We start from the raw sequence: 18903 nt of genomic DNA, 5'->3' as shown, positions 1-18903 counted from the left end.
GACACTGCCATAGCTGTGGTGCGTGCATTAAGCAGACCTATCTCCTTAATGGCTTCAACCATAAAGTTTGCAGAGTCTTGTATGTGTTGCAGGAGTAAAATAATTTGCTCTTGAGGCAATGTGTCTAAACCCTCAATTAAATTACCAGACCATTTTTCAATGGCTCGTGTAATCCACCCACATGTTATAGTGGGTCTTGGGCCACCCCTGCTGCTGTATACAAAGATTTGAGGGTTGTCTCAATCTTATGATCAGCTGTATCCATTAGGGAGGCTGCACCGGGAACAGGTAATACTATTTTACGTGAGAGCCTGGAGACTGAGGTATCCACTATCGGAGGATTTTCACACTTTTTCCTATCCTCAGAAGGAAAAGGAAAAGATGACAAGAACCGCTTAGGAATTTGAAATTTTTTATCGGGATCAACCCACGTTTCTTCAAACAGGGTATTTAGTTCCTTTGACACAGGAAACATGGCTGAGGATTTCTTCTTTACATTAAAGTAAGATTCCTCATACATTTCTGTCACCTTATCAGGAATATTTAGGACTTCTCTGATAGAGTCTATGGGGGTAATTACAAATTGATCGCAGCAGGAAGTTTGTTAGCAGTTGGGCAAAACCATGTGCACTGCAGGGGAGGCAGATTTAACATATGCAGAGAGAGTTCGATTTGGGTGTGGTTTGTTCAATCTGCAATCTAATTTGCAGTGTAAAAATAAAGCAGACAGTATTTACCCTGCACAGAAATAAAATAACCCACCCAAATCTAACTCTTTCTGCACATGTTACATCTGCCTTCCCTGCAGTGCACATGGTTTTGCCCAACTGCTAACAAAATTCCTGCTGCGATCAACTTGGAATTACCCCCTATGAGAGCCTCTACACCCTGCAACAGAGTACCCTCCCCTACCTCTATGTGCACCTCACCTTCCTCCATTTCTTTTCCGTCATTATCAGAGTAAGAAAGTAGGATATGGGCCAAAGTACGTTTTTGCGGACCAATGGTAGAGGACTGAGACGCTGGTCTGAGTACTGAGTCCTTTTGCATAGACATTCTGAAGTATTGCATCTCCTGCTCATTACGAGTTTAGTAGAGATGGTGATAATCATCCCCCAAATGGAGTCCAGCCACGCTGGTTCCGCAACCCCACTTGTCTGAGAAGGGATACACACTAGTGAACCCCCTGGAGAAGAGGAACACTGTGCCTTGCAAGCTACACACTCTTTGCCTGACATACTGCAGCAGTAACAGCACACACACAGGAAAAGGTTAAATGCACAATTAACCTACAAAGAGCCCTTCCCAAGACACACAGAGAGAGGAGAGAACCAGCACACAGCACCCTTATCGCTAAAGCCAAGCTTAGCCGTGTCGCAGACTAAGTACCTAGATTAGGGACTTATTACAGAAGTATATAGCTCCCCCCTGCTATGACCCCCTGGTACTGCAGAGGTAGTCTGGAGGATCTCCGGATGAGCTGCGCGTCCCTGAAGTCAGCGTATGTGATGATGTAGTGTGTAAAATGGCGCCCTAGTGAAGCCCCGCCCCTGCAATGGCAAACGGTCATCCCGCTTTTCTTTATACTGGCTATTGTCTCTGAATGCATAAAATGGAGTAAGCCCCCCTTTTAAGCCTGTATTGCCAGTCTGGGTATGGTGTACACATACTGTGTACTAAGTCTGGAGACTCAGTCCGCCCCGTTAGAAGCTGTGCGTCTCCGTACCCTAATGACGCCATAATGGCCAGCGACCTGCTAGCCGGGATGCCGGATTTACATTAACCACTCTTCATTCTTCTGTCTCTGTTAGGGGTGGCGGCGTGCTGCGGGAATGTACGCTCGCCGTGGTGGGGCTTCCAAATAGTTCCCTCAGGAGCTAGCGACCTGTCAGCGGGGAACGGGACCATTAACCCTTAGTGGGAGTGGGTTGTTCCTCCTTCCCCATCCAGTCCTGAAAATATCAAACTTAGAAAATAAATGCAGAAAACTCTTCAGGAGCTTCCAGAGATGTGACCGACTCTATCGTGCACATTTTCTAAACTGAGTTTGGTAGGAGGGCCATAGAGGGAGGAGCCAGCACACGTTACCAAGCTTCTATAGTGCCCATGGCTCCAAGTAGACCCGTCTGTACCCCATGGTACTAAGAACTCCCAGTATCCCCTAGGACGTAAGAGAAAAATTAATAGATCTTAGTCACTTTAGAAGGGAGCTATAAGAGTGAAAAACAATTGAATCGTCCGTAATGTGTCATCAGAGGGGATTCCAGTTGTTGGAGCAGTAATTCATCATATATGTCACCTAATGGGTTCACAGGTACGTAAAAAAGAAAGGAGAAACAGAAGACTCTTGTGTGGGCGCACTCTTGTACGAAATGTTAAATACTAGGATAAGTAGAAATATTTAAACATATTTTTATTAATATTAATTAAAAGAACAGTCTTTGGGGAGACAGAGGGAGAGTTTGCCAGCACACACCAGAGCGCTATATATATATATACAGGGATAACCTTATATAAGTGTTTTTCCCTAATATAGCTGCTGTATATATTTATATGCCAATTTAGTGCCCCCCCTCTCTTGTTTTACCCTGTTTCTGTAGTGCAGGACTGCAGGGGAGAGTCAGGGAGCCTTCCTCCAACGGAGCTGTGAGGAAAAAATGGCGCCAGTGTGCTGAGGAGATAGGCTCCGCCCCTTTTTCGGCGGCCTTTCTCCCGCTTTTTTATGTAAAAATAGGCAGGGGTTAAATACATCCATATAGCCCAGGAGCTATATGTGATGTATTTTTTGCCAAAAAAGGTGTTTTTATTGCGTCTCAGGGCGCCCCCCCCCCAGCGCCCTGCACCCTCAGTGACCGGAGTGTGAAGTGTGCTGAGAGCAATGGCGCACAGCTGCGGTGCTGTGCGATACCTTAGTGAAGACAGGACGTCTTCTGCCGCCGATTTTCCGGACCTCTTCAGTCTTCTGGCTCTGTAAGGGGGACGGCGGCGCGGCTCCGGGACCCATCCATGGCTGGGCCTGTGATCGTCCCTCTGGAGCTAATGTCCAGTAGCCTAAGAAGCCCAATCCACTCTGCACGCAGGTGAGTTCGCTTCTTCTCCCCTTAGTCCCTCGATGCAGTGAGCCTGTTGCCAGCAGGTCTCACTGAAAATAAAAAAAACTATTTAAACTTTTACTCTAAGCAGCTCAGGAGAGCCACCTAGATTGCACCCTTCTCGTTCGGGCACAAAATCTTAACTGAGGCTTGGAGGAGGGTCATAGGGGGAGGAGCCAGTGCACACCAGGTAGTCCTAAAGCTTTTTACTTTTGTGCCCAGTCTCCTGCGGAGCCGCTATTCCCCATGGTCCTTTCGGAGTCCCCAGCATCCACTAGGACGTTAGAGAAATTATTACCCAACAGCCAATGCCTCAACAGACAAATCAAGTGAAAATATATTAAAATGTCCTGGTCATACTACACGACTAGTAGTTTGAAAAGGTGCGAACACTGTAAATCCTACACCTTTTTCACTTGACCAGTACAGAAATTCTGTATTGATGAGACCAGACAGTTGGTCGGTGACAACCAGGGAACCTGATCACTAATGTCTGGGGAAAAAAACAAGCAGGCAATAGTCATAGTTTCAATTTCATTCCAGATGATAAAATAGCACAAATGAAAGATCTCATTAATAAGGAAGGAAATATAGGAAAAGTGGTGATACTGCTGTTGGTGCTTTATTTGTATCACACCTACAAGGACGTATTTCTTGGGATATATCCCATATGAATTTTCCAATTTTGGTTTTCTATCACATTTTGTAGTCTACTCACGACTGGTGCCGGATCTTTCTTTTCTTTGGTACATCACGTGTTTATAGGTACAGCTGATAGTTACTTATTATATGGAGGAGAGGTTTTCATGTTTTAGGAATTTACTGAAAATGTAACTAATGCATGACAGCATGTAAAGATGCAAACCTAACAAACTTAACCAAACAAAGTAGCATATACAGACGTGTATCACTTCTACAGCTGCTAATTAATGAATATATGTGCAGCGTTTGGACGGTCCTCACTCAGTTTTAAGCCTCCTACACAGCTGTTTCTGTTTCACTTAATGACTGTTTCAACCTACACATGAAAATGATGATCACTATCACCTGTTTGGTATGATCATACATCTGACTACAATCTAAATCTCTGACTTTGTGCAAGTGTACATAGATGAATTGATGCTGCTTTTGGTGGTTACAACAAATGCTGATTTGATTTAGATTTCTCTTCTGTTCATTCACTTTGCATTGTTAATTGATGAAAACAAACTATTAACACTTCTATTTTTGAAAGCATTCTTATTTTGCAGCATTTTTCCCACACCTGCCTGAAACGGGTACACAGTACTGTAGATAGATAGATGATAGAAAAACAGCAAGTCGAGACTGGCACACCCAAATATACAGTTTTCACATGCACCAACACTCTCTATCCCAGTCGACCACAAATAAGTCAGCTGTCAGACGACTGGCTGGCAATCACATCACTACTCACACTTTTTACTGGCATGGGGCACCTGCAGTCACGCTGCAGCACCACTGGTGGTTATCAACCCCTGTACCTGTAGCTAATGCATCAGTACTGTGTCAAGACACAGCTTTGCAGTTACTATGACAACAGCCCGTATTGACTCCGATAAATACTTTGTACTTCCTGTACTACATTGCAAACTGTACATTTCCCTTTTTTTTTTATTTTTTTAAACATACTAATAAAAATAAAATTAACAAAAGAGCAAACGTAACTAGATTATAGCTAGCAGGCAATGATAAGGGCAGTCCAAATGCGTCAGGGGCCTGATGGAACCCGGAAGTGATGACGTGTACCGGGCAGAGCAGACAGAGAAAGAAGCGTAAGCAGTTGATTACCTATCGATAAGTAATCAATTGCCGAACTATCTTCGGTGGCTGCTGACAGGAGCAAGAGCCTCAGCCATGGAGGCTCTCTACCATCAAAGTAACAAGTGAGTCTCGGTGTTTTTATACTGATTTATAGGGGAGGGGGGTCAGTGGGTGACACAGTGGGCACCCTGTTACCCTTCTCTAAGGTGTCAGCACAGCTGCCAGTACCTGCTCGCTGTTTCAGATCATCTAACTTTCCAGGTGATCAGATTCATGGCCTGTCTGATATAGATCTTATTCAGCAGGACCGGATTTCCATTAGGCAGTGTCATCACTCTCTGGCTGGTGGCCACAGTCCCTGCAGCAATGTTGATTAGGTTTGATGATCCCGTTTGGACCATTGCTTACACGTTATATTGTAATTGGGGGATGTAGTTAAAGGATGATCACAGGAAGGGGTGATGGTGGGCATGAAAGATTTGGTCGTCTCAACTGATATATAACCAATTGTCCATACACACCTTAACTTATGTGTGGACAAATTGACATATATATCAAAGTAATCAGTGGTGCGCTGGTCTAGTGGACAGATTTGCCCAGGAGTGGACCCCAGCATCCCTGTCAGCTCATCTGGTAGATTATTGTGCATATATGTTTTACCATCGCTTTCTAAATTTGACAGCCCTCGTCTTATTTTGTTATCGAATGTTAAAAAAGCACGATTTTAAACAAGCCACCATCATTGTCATTGAATAGAACAATTACATGTAACAAGAGTAGAATGTTGATGTGGTGTAGAGTCAGTCTGTGAAAAGCATAATGGAACCTTTATAGCTGGGAGTACTTTCATCCTTAGGTTCCATGTACTGGGTATACAAGATAGTACCTAAAGTGACATAATGCAGCAAGTACTGTAATATTGGTGTTGTTTCATCCACTGTAACGGGATAGCTGAAGTAGAGACAAATTGTAGAAAAAAATGATACTTCTCCATGATAGGGGTATATTCAATTAAGGTCGAAACTGCCGTCTTGTCGAAAAGACGGCAGTTTTCGACTCTTTCAGGTCGGAAGGGGTTCCAACCTATTCAATCCCCAGCATTTTTATTCGACAAGTCGGGGAATTTGACTTGTCAAATAGTAAGTGAATTGGGGGTAAAGCTGCCGATTTGCGTGCTTCTGAGGGAAACGGGGCCAAATTCGACAGGTTTTGGCTCCGTTTCCGACCCCGACCCTCTCAGTTCAACTTAAAAAAAAGTCGAACTGAGATGAGGGACCTGAGAGGAGGAGAGGGGAGAGAGCCGCGGGCAGACGGGGGATAGCAGTGCTACAGCACAGCGCTGCAGGAGAATGTGCCATAGCCGCCGCTCAAGGCAGCGTCCACCCGGCTCCAGCAAGTGAGGCCTCGCTTGCTGGAGCCGGGTGGACGCTGTCGTGAGGTCTGGCGGCTGTGCCACATCCTCCTGCAGCGCGGCTGTCCCCCCATCTGCTCGCAGCTTTCCCCCCTCTCCGGTCCCTCATCTCAGTTCGACTTTTTTAAAGTCGAATTGAGATGGGCATTGAATAGCCCTTGTCGTATCCATTCTGACAAATGCATGTCGGAATGGATCCGACCTCAATTGAATATACCCCATAGTGGATTTAAGCAAAACATATTCTAATGCACACATTTCTTTATGTCTTGTATTACTACTCTTCTTCCTTTTCTCTCAGGCATGTCCACGAAGTTCAGTCTCAGATGGGGCGGCTGGAGACATGTGACAGACAGTCTGTACACCGTAAGTATGACGGTTATCCATTATTTACAAATGTGATGAAGTATTGAACAGTTCTATGCACTGGAAAAATTCATCACTTTTAATAATAATGTTCACTATAATTATTTTTCCCATGTACACCTAATCAAGGAAAGGAATGGCTGGATGGAATGTACAAGTCTAAAGTAAAATAATGTGCTACTCACATTAAGGATTGGTTGTAGTACTTTGGAGATAAATAAAGTCCAATTCATAACTTAACATTAAGAGACTGTTGTCTACACTGGTAATGGAAATGGTCCCAACTCAAAACTGAAACTCATGACTTTGCATAAGTCAGTATGTTGATGCATACGCAGTCAGTGTTTAGGTAGATGCTTAGGTATGTGTGAGCTTTTATGAAGTATTGGTTTTCTATATGAATCAGGTTTTCATTATACAGTACTTTCAGATAATAGAAAAGTCAAGGTGTATATTTATAATGGCAGAAGATGGTCTCAATGCTTAAGTACATGTTTATTGTTAAGCTTTTCAGAAGCAATTTAAACATATTGGCTACACTGAGAGAGAATAATCCTGGGCAACTCACCTTGTAATATGGGATGTGCATCATAAAATATACTGGTGTACTGCAGTAACTACAGTCTTGCATCTTATAGGAAAGCATTATTCACATAGTAGTGAACCATTATCCCCCCATACATTCACTGCTATCATTTATGATCACAATAATCCTGTATTTCCATCAACTTTCTCTCAAAAGGATTCAAAACACTTTTCCTTACTGCCCTGTCCGAGGGAGAGGCAGCCATCTTGAGCACACTTAGTTGCTAGTCCATGTATTCATTCACATCAGTCCCTTTCCTTTGTAGCTTATAGTGGTATATTTATATAAGTGCAGGTTTATAGAAGTGGAGATGTTGCCCATAGCAAGCAAACAGATTCTATCTATTATCTTCTAGAAGGTGCTAGATAAATGATAAGTAGAATCTTATTGATTGTTATGGTCAACATCTCCACTTCTATAAACACGCACCTTAGTAAATATTCAAACACTCACTAGGATTCGTTATTGTCAGAAGCCAATTAACCTACCAGTATGTTCGAGGACTGAGGCATGAACTGGAGTACCTGGAGGAAACCCATGCAAACAAGATACATACAAACAAACCCCACACAAATAGGCCTCTGGTTGGAATTAGTCATGAGCACAGCACTGTAAATCATCTGTGCAACCATAATTTACTAATTCTATCAATTTTAAACAGTGATGTGTACAAATTAACTACATATTGTCTTCTTTGCTTTCCTCTTTTCCTTATTAGTCATAGAGAATGAGATCCAAGCAAGAATAGACCAGATCTTTAGTAACTTGGAGCGTTTGGAGATCTTGTCCAGCAAAGAACCTCCGAGCAAACGTCAGAATGCCAAACTGTGAGTCTCTACTCTGTAATGTTTATAAATGTAATTTCCCATAGTTAAATGACCTGTGAACCTACAATGCACATTGGGGGTAATTCTGAGTTGATCGCAGCAGCAAGAACTTTGTTAGCAGTTGGGCAAAACCATGTGCACTGCAGGGGAGGCAGATATAACATGTGCAGAGAGAGTTAGATTTGGGTGGGTTATTTTGTTTCTGTGCAGGGTAAATACTGCCTGCTTTATTTTTACACTGCAATTTAGATTGCAGATTGAACACACCCCACCCAAATCTAACTCTCTCTGCACATGTTATATCTGCCTCCCTTGCAGTGCACATGGTTTTGCCGACTGCTAACAAAGTTCCTGCTGCGATCAACTCAGAATTACCCCCATTGCCTTTATATAGAAAAAGTTACTAATAACAGTCACACACAGATGTTCACATAGATATTTAGCGATTTACTATAGTAACTATTTTAGAACCACTTGTACATAAGGATTAGGGTTTTTTGTAATGATGATCTGATACTGTCAGGAAAATATCTTCCACGTTATGGTAACAGCTGTATGTGTTATGGGCCTAATTCACATTTGCACGCAATTGCGTTTGTTTTTCTTTTGTGTTTTTTTTTAGCCTTCAGAACTGCTAATATTAGCAAGTGAAGCTGCTGCCCAGAAAAGATGACAGACACCTAGCGGAGCCATCTCAAACTCATTCGCAGCTGCGTACACATATGCAAGAACCAGGGGTATCGACTGCTAGGGTTGACCTATGCAGGCTGGATACAGCAGTAGCGACGCTGGCGCCATGTTTGTCTACATACATGATCGCAGCTGATTCATGCCTCAAAAATGGCCATGACTTGTCTGTGTTTTTACTGCCACTCACCATTGCCTCCCCTAAACGGTCCTATCCTGTCAATCATTCTACAATAAACATGCGCGAGCGAGATCGCAAATGTACCTTAACACATGTGCAGTTGATCGCTGCCATGTGCAGCCTGCACATAACCGCTCACTTGCGTGGACATTGGCGATTGCATACAAACATGAATTAGGCACTATCACTGAGAAATGTAATGCTGAAATCCAAAATGACGTGGTGAACACGTATATATTGGTCTCGTTGGTGCCGACAGATGTGGTCTTATGATGGGACTCCCACCATACACGCCGTTGCGTTTTATGTGCAATGTTTGTAATTGGCTTGTTCTCAAGTAAACTTCAGACTTGCTACCGTCACTTCCCTGACACGGACTACCTGTTCCATCCACTGAACTATATCCCCCATTTTCCTTAGATTAATTAATACCAATGTACCACACTATCAAGAACCTGCTGAGAAAGAGTTGCAAAACAGTACATTCTGCCATTATGAAACGGAAGCAAAAATAATTTCTTTCCAAGTCACTGGTTCAATGCTCTCAATTATTCTTTTTATGGTTTGAAAGAAAAAAAAATACCCAGATCATATCTTCTGTTATAACCTGGACTTCAAAAAGGTACAAACGGTCCAGAATAATAATTTACTAAAGATGGGCCGGGGGGGAGGTAGGGAGTGAGAACTCGCATACTTGTAAGGCTGGCATGTATGGATTCCACACACACCCCCAGGGCGTTTTTGGGAAGCTTTTAATTGAGGCAGGTCAGAAAAAGGGCACAGAACAGGTTTCCTGTGTATGGTTTTGTGATAGCAATTCAAGTTTCCATATTGAGCAGGAATATACCTCTGTTAACCCTCTCTGCATCACGGCATAGAGTTTGAGATATTATTGTTCGATGTTGGTGCCTAACAGATGTATATAATACAGTATAGTTCTTATTTGGCTGTAATAGTGTGCAATTGATATGAAGAACATTTATATTTGTCTGTGAGAACAAGTTTTGTCCTTTAGTGGACCACTTATTTGTACATATAAAGGTATTTATCTGCACAGCAACTTCATGTTAGCAGGACCGTTAAAAGGATGTAATGTCCTTGGTTCTTCTGAACTGAGCTGTATTATGGATTGTGAGCCCCAAAATGGCTGCACCCACTGTGTATAGGAGACTGTTAGTGACACATGGCTAGTTGGACATGAGAACAGCATTAAGCCATTATTAGCCCATCTAACAAAAGTCCATGTCTGTTTTCCTTGCTTGGCAGCCGTGTAGACCAGCTGAAATATGATGTACAGCATCTACAGACAGCATTGAGGAACTTTCAGCATCGGCGGTACACCCGGGAGCAACAGGAAAGAGACAGAGAGGAGCTGCTGACACGAAGTTACACCACCAATGTAAGTCTTAAGCTCAGCAGCTAGTTAACAGTCTGTGTATAGGGCTTTATTGGGTTAGGAGTAACAGCAGTCTGCTCACTAGTCAGACCATGTTGCAGTCCAATGGGTGTATATGCATTAATATTTTTTGCAAGTAGAAAAAAAATGTGGCTGGCTTTTGCATGTAGATAATAAATACTGGGCAGTTTGTACATTAGAAATTAGTATTCATCTAGGCTATGCCCAACCAATTACAAATATATCTGCACATTTGGAATCTGTGCCAATCGGCATTGCAGTATGTTTTTACCACGGTGCAAATTGCATTGAATAAGGCCCATTATGTGGCTGATGTGGGCATGTACTCATTTAGGTTATTTTATTTCTTTATAATGCATCCGCTTTGGCTGCCATTTTGAGATATCTGGCAAAGAAGAGAATACACACATTGTGTTTTTGTCTTGCTATGAAGCCCAGGGTCCCATGTCTAGATACACTGTCCTTCCAGTGTATAGATCCTTCAGTAGTATTTTCTGAAAAAGACAATAAGCCATGTACATTTCACTGACTATACGGCAATAACGGCAAAAATCTTACTATTTAAAGGAACAGAGAAATGGTCACTCGGGGGATAGACATTGGTTACATATACTTGAATGTAAAAGCATTAAAATCTGTTCCTAATAAAGGGCCTAATTCAGACCTGATCGCAGCAGCAACATTGTTCTCTAATGGGCAACACCATGTGCACTGCAGGTGTGTCAGATATAACATTTGCAGAGAGAGTTAGATTTGGGTGGGTTATTTTGTTACTGTGCAGGGTAAATACTGGCTGCTTTATTTTTACACTGCAATTTAGATTGCAGATTGAACACACCCCACCCAAATCTAACTCTCTCTGCACATGATATATCTGCCTCCCCTGCAGTGCACATGGTTTTGCCCATTAGAGATTTATTTGCTGCTGCGATCAGGTCTGAATTAGGCCCATAGTTCTTACCCACATAGACTGCAGAAATGTGGGTTTATTTTAAAGTTGTTTTTTTTAAAACTATTGTGTAAGGCAATAAATGGCAGTAAAGCATAACATGGTCATCACTACGCCATGAACAGATGTCTAATTATAAAATATCATTTAAAACCTTTTTTGTTTGTCCAAATATAACATAATCAGTGGGGTCACCCCCTCCCAATTTCTCACACAGGATTCAGAGACCTCAATACACATTGATGAAACCCTCCAATTTAATTCATCTGTCCGTAACGCCCACCAAGGGATAGACGACCTCCTGGGGAGTGGGACCAGTGTACTGGAAGGGCTGAGGGACCAAAGGAAGACCTTAAAGGTGGGGAATCGGAGGGCCGAGATTGAGTTTGGGGAATGGCCTGACATAGGAGAAGTAACACACAATGGTTTATTCAACCCAATTTGCATTTGTCTCAGTCATGTCCACATTGCTCACATACCACACTGTTGTGTTCAGGAAATGTGTTTGTTTATAAGCCGCTTAGTGAATCCACCTCCGCTTTACACTTTCTGCCAGTGTTGCGAAGTCAAATCTTCCAGAGCGCAGCAAAATGACATGTTTATGTAGCCATTGGTAAATCTACACTTTCGCTGCTATTGGTGGCCACTGGACTTGGTGGGATTTTGGCCTTGTTTTTCATTTACTGCATTACTGTACATTTGTAGTAAGTGCACATGGTAATGTAATGCATATGTACATCACATATAATTAAAGGGCTTTTCACACTTTTTTTAGAAAATTATAGTTTATGAATTATTTGTCCTCTTGCGACTTTTACTATTGTGATTTTCTTTATTCCCTCTGTATTTTTATTCATCTGGCAGAGTTATTATTTATCTTGAGATATGAAACTGCGCTGTGTTATAATTGTATCCATATTCCAGAGTTTTGTCGCATCTAGTGCACTGAAACGACACTGCTTGTTGCCATATACGAGGGTGGTTCAAGTACGGTAACAAGACCTCTCGCGTATGTAATGTTTTCTATTTCATTCTCATATCCTGACAGGTCACAGCATGTAGACCACTGCTTTCCCTCACAGCCATTAGACTGCGCCTCATATCAGTCATACTGTCCCAGCATCAGGTGGAAGATGGCGGGCCCGGCGGAAACATGGACAAACATTGAGGTGCATAGTGTGGCCAGATTTCTGTATCTAAAGGACACATCAGCAGTGGAAATGAATCACCAACTTGTCAAGGTGTATGTGATATTTTCATGTCACGGAAACCGTTTTGGGTTTGGTGCACTGCCTTTGATAATGACAGGACATACATTCAAGATGAGCAGCAATCCAGCTGGCCAAGCACGTCCACCGCAGAGGACAGTTTATGCCACAACAAAGGTCTGCTTCAGGCTGACAGACGCATTCGAGTAAGTGCTATTGGTGACTAACTGAACACCTCAGTGGGTGCTGTGCACAACATTGTTCATGAGCAACTGGGGTAGAGCAAAAAGTGGTCACACTGGGCAACTCACAAAACCAGTAGGATGGGACTGTCTCTCGTGCACTTGACGCAGTAACACAAGAAGGCAGTGCAGTTCCTGCAGTGTATTGTTACAGGCAATGAAATGTGGGTGTATTAAGTGACACCAGAGATGAAGCAAGCATCCATGACATGGAAATTCTCATCATACCCACCTTCTAAGAAATTCAAAACCACTCTATTAGAAAAGAAGGTCATGGCGACTGCGTTTATGGACCACAAGGGCGTGCTTCTTGTTGATTTCCTCACGAAGGGAGATACTGTGCATGCTGACTGCTGTTGTGACACATTGAGCTGGTTGCGGAGGTTAATTCTTGAAAAACGGCCTGCTTTGCAGCGAACAGGTGTCGTATTACTGTACGATAATACCAGGCCACACTCTGCCAACTGCACGTGTGAGTTGTTATGGCGCTGCCATTAGGAGGTACTAGACCATCCTTCCTACAGCCATTATCTGGCACAGAGTGATTTCCATCTCTTTGGACCATTGATGAAGCACCTAGGTGGAAGTTGATTCACAACCGACGGTGAAGTTCTGCAAGCTGTCATGTCCTGGCTTCAGGCGCTTGACACTGATTTCTTCTGTGTTGGGACAGATGCCTTAGTGTTGGTGTACTGTTAGAACAAATGCTTAAACAAATATGGGGTCTAAATATGTGCGAAAGGCCATAGTATTGATTATATTTATATGTACGAGTTGAATACATTTACGTAATGAGAGGTCTTGTTACTTTATTTATTGAACCACCCTTTATATGGCTGAAAAGCAAGGACAGAACTTGCAGATAGGTAACCAATAAGCCAAAGACAACCAAAGCGGAAAGCTCATTTACATAAAATAAGGGCTAAAGCCTAGGTCCGTACACTGCAACTGCTGTAGTTTGATTTTCATTTAGGGTTGGTTTGAAATGTCGGCGGTCAGGATACCAACTGCGGCACCTTAATAAGAATGCCGACAGGGAGCAAGTAAGTATGTTTACATTACCCCAATGGCCAATTCCTCAGGGATACAAATATGAGTTCTCAGCTGCACAGCTGTTTATAGCAGAGCAGCTAGTAAAGTTATTTACCAGCGGGGAGTGCCAGCCTGGGATGACATTTGTTTTATATACATATGTATATATATTTTTTTCTGACCTGTTCTTCATTCTTGTATACGAAGTCTCTGTAATTTTTCTCATCTATGCAATCTTTCTATTCTCTAACTACTTTTACCCTTGTCCACCACCCCTCACTATTCTTTACCCATTTTCCACTTGCCTTTTACAGGGAACCCAGAAGAAGATTTTGGATGTTGCAAATATGCTGGGTCTGTCCAACACCGTTATGAGACTAATAGAGAAGAGAGCGTTTCAGGATAAGGTCATCATGATTGGTGGCATGTTGCTGACCTGTGTCATCATGGTTCTGGTCTTCAAATACCTGACATGAGATTGAGGACAAGCATTCTATTGTACAGACTGTCCCTCTGCCTCCTTCCCTGCCTCCACCGCTACTGTGAAATCTCCATACCATCATTGCAGACAGGGAAATGAGAAAATGTTGTTAAGGAAAGAAAACAGCCTTTTGCCAAGAGTGACATATGTTCTTAAATGTATTTAATACCGTCTCCTAGTAAACTGCACAATGTCTATTAAAATGAATGATGTGGTAAAGCGCAGGGAGAAAAGCTTGCTGATATGGAGTTTATATTGTAAATGTTACTCTTGAGCAGCTGGGTTGGCATTAGCAGAAGGCTAGGGAAGTTCTGTAGCATGGTCTGAGCAGGGGTGCCAGATAATTAGGCAGTGATAGGATTAACAGAGAAATGAAAATTGCATCTGAGGTCTGTGCCCAGATCTGTATGTGAGTAAGGGAGAAGTCAGCCTAGAACATGTTTTTGCATTTAGGGTAGAGAGTGCAGCAAAATGTCCTTCTCTTCTCTTGTGCCCATGTAAGAGCCTTCAGTAATCTGCCAAAGCATTGAAGGTCAAACGTTGGCTCTAATGGATGTGTCCTAAGTAAAATATACATTTCCAAGAGGTTGTCACTGAGGTAATATTTTGAAATGGATGGTGATCTGTACCACCATTTAATGGAGAAATGCAGAATTATACAGTGTGCCTGGAACTATTGGCTCAGGCACTATTCCATTTGCGTATTCATTGCTGATCTCTGTGCTGTTCTCTAGTCTGACCTGGATGCTGACTGGTATCCAGGCCAGACTGGGGACCCCTGTATACATGTCGCCTCAACACGAATACGGTGCCCGAGTGACTGCTTCATGTTCCTCACAGCTGTACAGGTAACACAGACAAAAGTCTGACTCAGGTCCTGACATATTTGTTGGCCATGTCGCAAAATACAGATGTGCATCGTGCATCGTCGGTAGTGGAACGGCTGCAGATGTTTTGTGATTGACAGTCTGCAGCTATTTTAGGGCTGCCAGGATCTCTCTTCCGATGGTGATCACAGCAGCTGTAGCAGCTTTATTATATTCCCTCGTAGTCTGCTCTCTTCTACATTTCTGGACCTGGCAATGATTGAATAATATCACACATATCCCTTGCCACTAGGTCATGTCCCTGAGGAATTTATAATGTATGGGAGAGGATTAACACACCTCTATACAAGGAATGCTCTCTAGGTGGTAATGAGGGGATTATGGGAAAGTGAAAGCAAATAATGGAACTATACTTAAATGTGAGTTATGTAGTCAGACTGGTATTTTTAAACATGTACCTCTAAATATTTCTAATCGATTAACGCAATAAAACATGTAGGGTTGTAGTCCCTTTTTAAGTGGTTATAGAGAACAGTAAAAGCGGTTTAATGCATTAAGTAATTGTACAGGAAATAATGGAATTTGTGAGTCATCTTTATAATGAAAGATAGTGGCTTCCCAGTCTTATAACTGCTAAGCTTGCAATACTCTGACATGCATACACCACATTAGATTTTCTGTTATTATAACTAAACGAAACATAACCAAATCCAGGCCTATTTGAATAAAAATATGAGGCTATAAGCATGTACAGATGACATTGGTAAGGTATACTGTGTAGTTCGATAGGACAAGACATACAAGGCTAGTCCAATATCAAACATATATATATATATATATATATATATATATTTATATATATATATATATATATATATATATATATATATATTTATTTTCTTTTTAGAATACATTATTTGTAATACTGTTGTCTCTATTCAAATAATAAAATACAACATGCTAATGAACAACAATATAGATCAGTTCATGCTCTCCCTTCTATAAATGATAAGATTAGTTACATGGCTCTGTGACATATAACCGCACAGGGCTGTAAGCAGTTACTGTACATAATTCCAAGGTGACTTCTAATATCTACTCATGTATAGTAGGGATGTACTGTAATATTCCTTATAGCACACAAAGACTGAAGCAGTGACATCAGAAGTCCGGGTTAATATAAATATTATTTCTCTATCGTCCTAGTGGATGCTGGGGTTCCTGAAAGGACCATGGGGAATAGCGGCTCCGCAGGAGACAGGGCACAAAAAGTAAAGCTTTAGGATCAGGTGGTGTGCACTGGCTCCTCCCCCCATGACCCTCCTCCAAGCCTCAGTTAGATTTTTGTGCCCGGCCGAGAAGGGTGCAATCTAGGTGGCTCTCCTAAAGAGCTGCTTAGAAAAGTTTAGCTTAGGTTTTTTATTTTACAGTGAGTCCTGCTGGCAACAGGATCACTGCAACGAGGGACTTAGGGGAGAAGAAGTGAACTCACCTGCGTGCAGGATGGATTGGCTTCTTTGGCTACTGGACATTAGCTCCAGAGGGACGATCACAGGTACAGCCTGGATGGTCACCGGAGCCTCGCCGCCGGCCCCCTTGCAGATGCTGAAACAAGAAGAAGGTCCAGAATCGGCGGCATGAAGACTCCTCAGTCTTCTTAAGGTAGCGCACAGCACTGCAGCTGTGCGCCATTTCCTCTCAGCACACTTCACACGGCAGTCACTGAGGGTGCAGGGCGCTGGAAGGGGGGCGCCCTGGGAGGCAATGAAAACCTATTTTTGGCTAAAAATACCTCACATATAGCCTCCGGGGGCTATATGGAGATATTTAACCCCTGCCAGAATCCGTTAAGAGCGGGAGACGAGGCCGCCGAAAAAGGGGCGGGGCCTATCTCCTCAGCACACAGCGCCATTTTCCCTCACAGAAAGGCTGGAGGGAAGGCTCCCAGGCTCTCCCCTGCACTGCACTACAGAAACAGGGTTAAAACAGAGAGGGGGGGCACTAATTTGGCGTTAGAAATATATAAAAAAGATGCTATAAGGGAAAACACTTATATAAGGTTGTCCCTATATAATTATAGCGTTTTTGGTGTGTGCTGGCAAACTCTCCCTCTGTCTCTCCAAAGGGCTAGTAGGTCCTGTCCTCTATCAGAGCATTCCCTGTGTGTGTGCTGTGTGTCGGTACGTGTGTGTCGACATGTATGAGGACGATGTTGGTGAGGAGGCGGAGCAATTGCCTGTAATGGTGATGTCACTCTCTAGGGAGTCGACACCGGAATGGATGGCTTATTTAGGGAATTACGTGATAATGTCAACACGCGGCAAGGTCGGTTGACGACATGAGACGGCCGACAAACAATTAGTACCGGTCCAGACGTCTCAAAAACACCGTCAGGGGTTTTAAAACGCCCGTTTACTTTAGTCGGTCGACACAGACACAGACAGGGACACTGAATCCAGTGTCGACGGTGAATAAACAAACGTATTCCTTATTAGGGCCACACGTTAAGGGCAATGAAGGAGGTGTTACATATTTCTGATACTACAAGTACCACAAAAGAGGGTATTATGTGGGATGTGAAAAAACTACCGTAGTTTTTCCTGAATCAGATAAATTAAATGAAGTGTGTGATGATGCGTGGGTTCCCCCCGATAGAAAATATGGGCGGTATACCCTTTCCCGCCAGAAGTTAGGGCGCGTTGGGAAACACCCCTTAGGGTGGATAAGGCGCTCACACGCTTATCAGAACAAGTGGCGGTACCGTCTATAGATAGGGCCGTCCTCAAGGAGCCAGCTGACAGGAGGCTGGAAAATATCATAAAAAGTATATACACACATACTGGTGTTATACTGCGACCAGCGATCGCCTCAGCCTGGATGTGCAGAGCTGGGGTTGCTTGGTCGGATTCCCTGACTAAAAATATTGATACCCTTGACAGGGACAGTATTTTATTGACTATAGAGCATTTAAAGGATGCATTTCTATATATGCGAGATGCACAGAGGGATATTTGCACTCTGGCATCAAGAGTAAGTGCGATGTCCATATCTGCCAGAAGATGTTTATGGACACGACAGTGGTCAGGTGATGCAGATTCCAAACGGCACAAAGGTGTATTGCCGTATAAAGGAAGAGGAGTTATTTGGGGTCGGTCCATCGGACCTGGTGGCCACGGCAACTGCTGGAAAATCCACCATTTTTTACCCTAAGTCACATCTCTGCAGAAAAAGACACCGTCTTTTCAGCTTCAGTCCTTTCGTCCCTATAAGAGTCATATCTGCCCAGGGATAGAGGAAAGGGAAGAAGACTGCAGCAGGCAGCCCATTCCCAGGAACAGAAGCGTTCCACCGCTTCTGACAAGCTCTCAGCATGACGCTGAGACCGTACAGGACCCCTGGATCCTACAAGTAGTATCCCAGGGGTACAGATTGGAATGTCGAGACGTTTCCCCTGCGCAGGCTCCTGAAGTCTGCTTTACCAAGGTCTCCCTCCGACAAGGAGGCAGTATGGGAAACAATTCACGAGCTGTATTCCCAGCAGGTGATAATTAAATTACCCCTCCTACAACAAGAAAAGGGGTATTATTCCACACTATATTGTGGTACTGAAGCCAGAAGGCTAGGTGAGACCTATTCTAAATCTAAAAAAATTTGAACACTTACAAAGGTTCAAGTCAAGATGGAGTCACTCAGAGCAGTGATAACGAACCGGGAAGAAGGGGACTATATGGTGTCCCGAGACATCAGGGATGCTTACCTCCATGTCCCAAATTTGCCCTTATCACTAAGGGTACCTCAGGTTCGTGGTACAGAAC

The 18903-nt window shown here is 43.1% G+C and overlaps 1 protein-coding gene and 1 long non-coding RNA gene across 4 annotated transcripts in view; one reads left to right on the top strand and one right to left on the bottom strand.

The window, feature by feature from the left end:
- LOC135055415 (uncharacterized) overlaps window positions 1-4642 on the bottom strand; it is a 229792-nt gene extending 225150 nt beyond the window's left edge. The window contains exon 1 of the long non-coding RNA XR_010243749.1: window positions 4528-4642. This is a non-coding gene — a long non-coding RNA (uncharacterized LOC135055415). The remainder of the gene's footprint in view (window positions 1-4527) is intronic.
- Window positions 4643-4814: 172 nt separating this feature from the next.
- Window positions 4815-14844, top strand: GOSR2 (golgi SNAP receptor complex member 2). Of its 3 annotated transcripts, XM_063959456.1 has the most exons (7): window positions 4815-4996; window positions 6587-6651; window positions 7956-8064; window positions 10199-10331; window positions 11516-11656; window positions 13722-13791; window positions 14095-14184. In XM_063959456.1, the coding sequence occupies exons 1-6, from the start codon at window positions 4968-4970 to the stop codon at window positions 13767-13769; spliced, it is 525 nt and encodes a 174-aa protein (XP_063815526.1). In that variant the 5' UTR covers window positions 4815-4967; the 3' UTR covers window positions 13770-13791; window positions 14095-14184. The 3 variants fall into 3 exon arrangements, with proteins under 3 accessions (XP_063815526.1, XP_063815524.1, XP_063815527.1); XM_063959454.1 differs by lacking the exon at window positions 13722-13791 and having other exon boundaries at window positions 4816-4996; window positions 14095-14844; XM_063959457.1 differs by lacking the exons at window positions 11516-11656; window positions 13722-13791 and having other exon boundaries at window positions 4816-4996; window positions 14095-14844.
- Window positions 14845-18903: the final 4059 nt, after the last annotated feature.

The sequence above is a fragment of the Pseudophryne corroboree genome, chromosome 3 (genome assembly GCF_028390025.1).
Source record: "Pseudophryne corroboree isolate aPseCor3 chromosome 3, aPseCor3.hap2, whole genome shotgun sequence".
NCBI lineage: Eukaryota > Metazoa > Chordata > Amphibia > Anura > Myobatrachidae > Pseudophryne > Pseudophryne corroboree.
Note: the sequence above shows the minus strand (reverse complement) of the source record. Positions and strands in the feature narration are given on the sequence as shown.

Bases quoted from the DNA above. Each gene is read 5' to 3' on its own strand.
- GOSR2 (XM_063959454.1), top strand. From the start codon at position 4,968: ATGGAGGCTCTCTACCATCAAAGTAACAA. The intron at 4,997-6,586 runs GTGAGTCTCGGT...CTTTTCTCTCAG, and splicing joins CTCTACCATCAAAGTAACAA to GCATGTCCACGAAGTTCAGT. The intron at 6,652-7,955 runs GTAAGTATGACG...TTTCCTTATTAG, and splicing joins TGACAGACAGTCTGTACACC to TCATAGAGAATGAGATCCAA.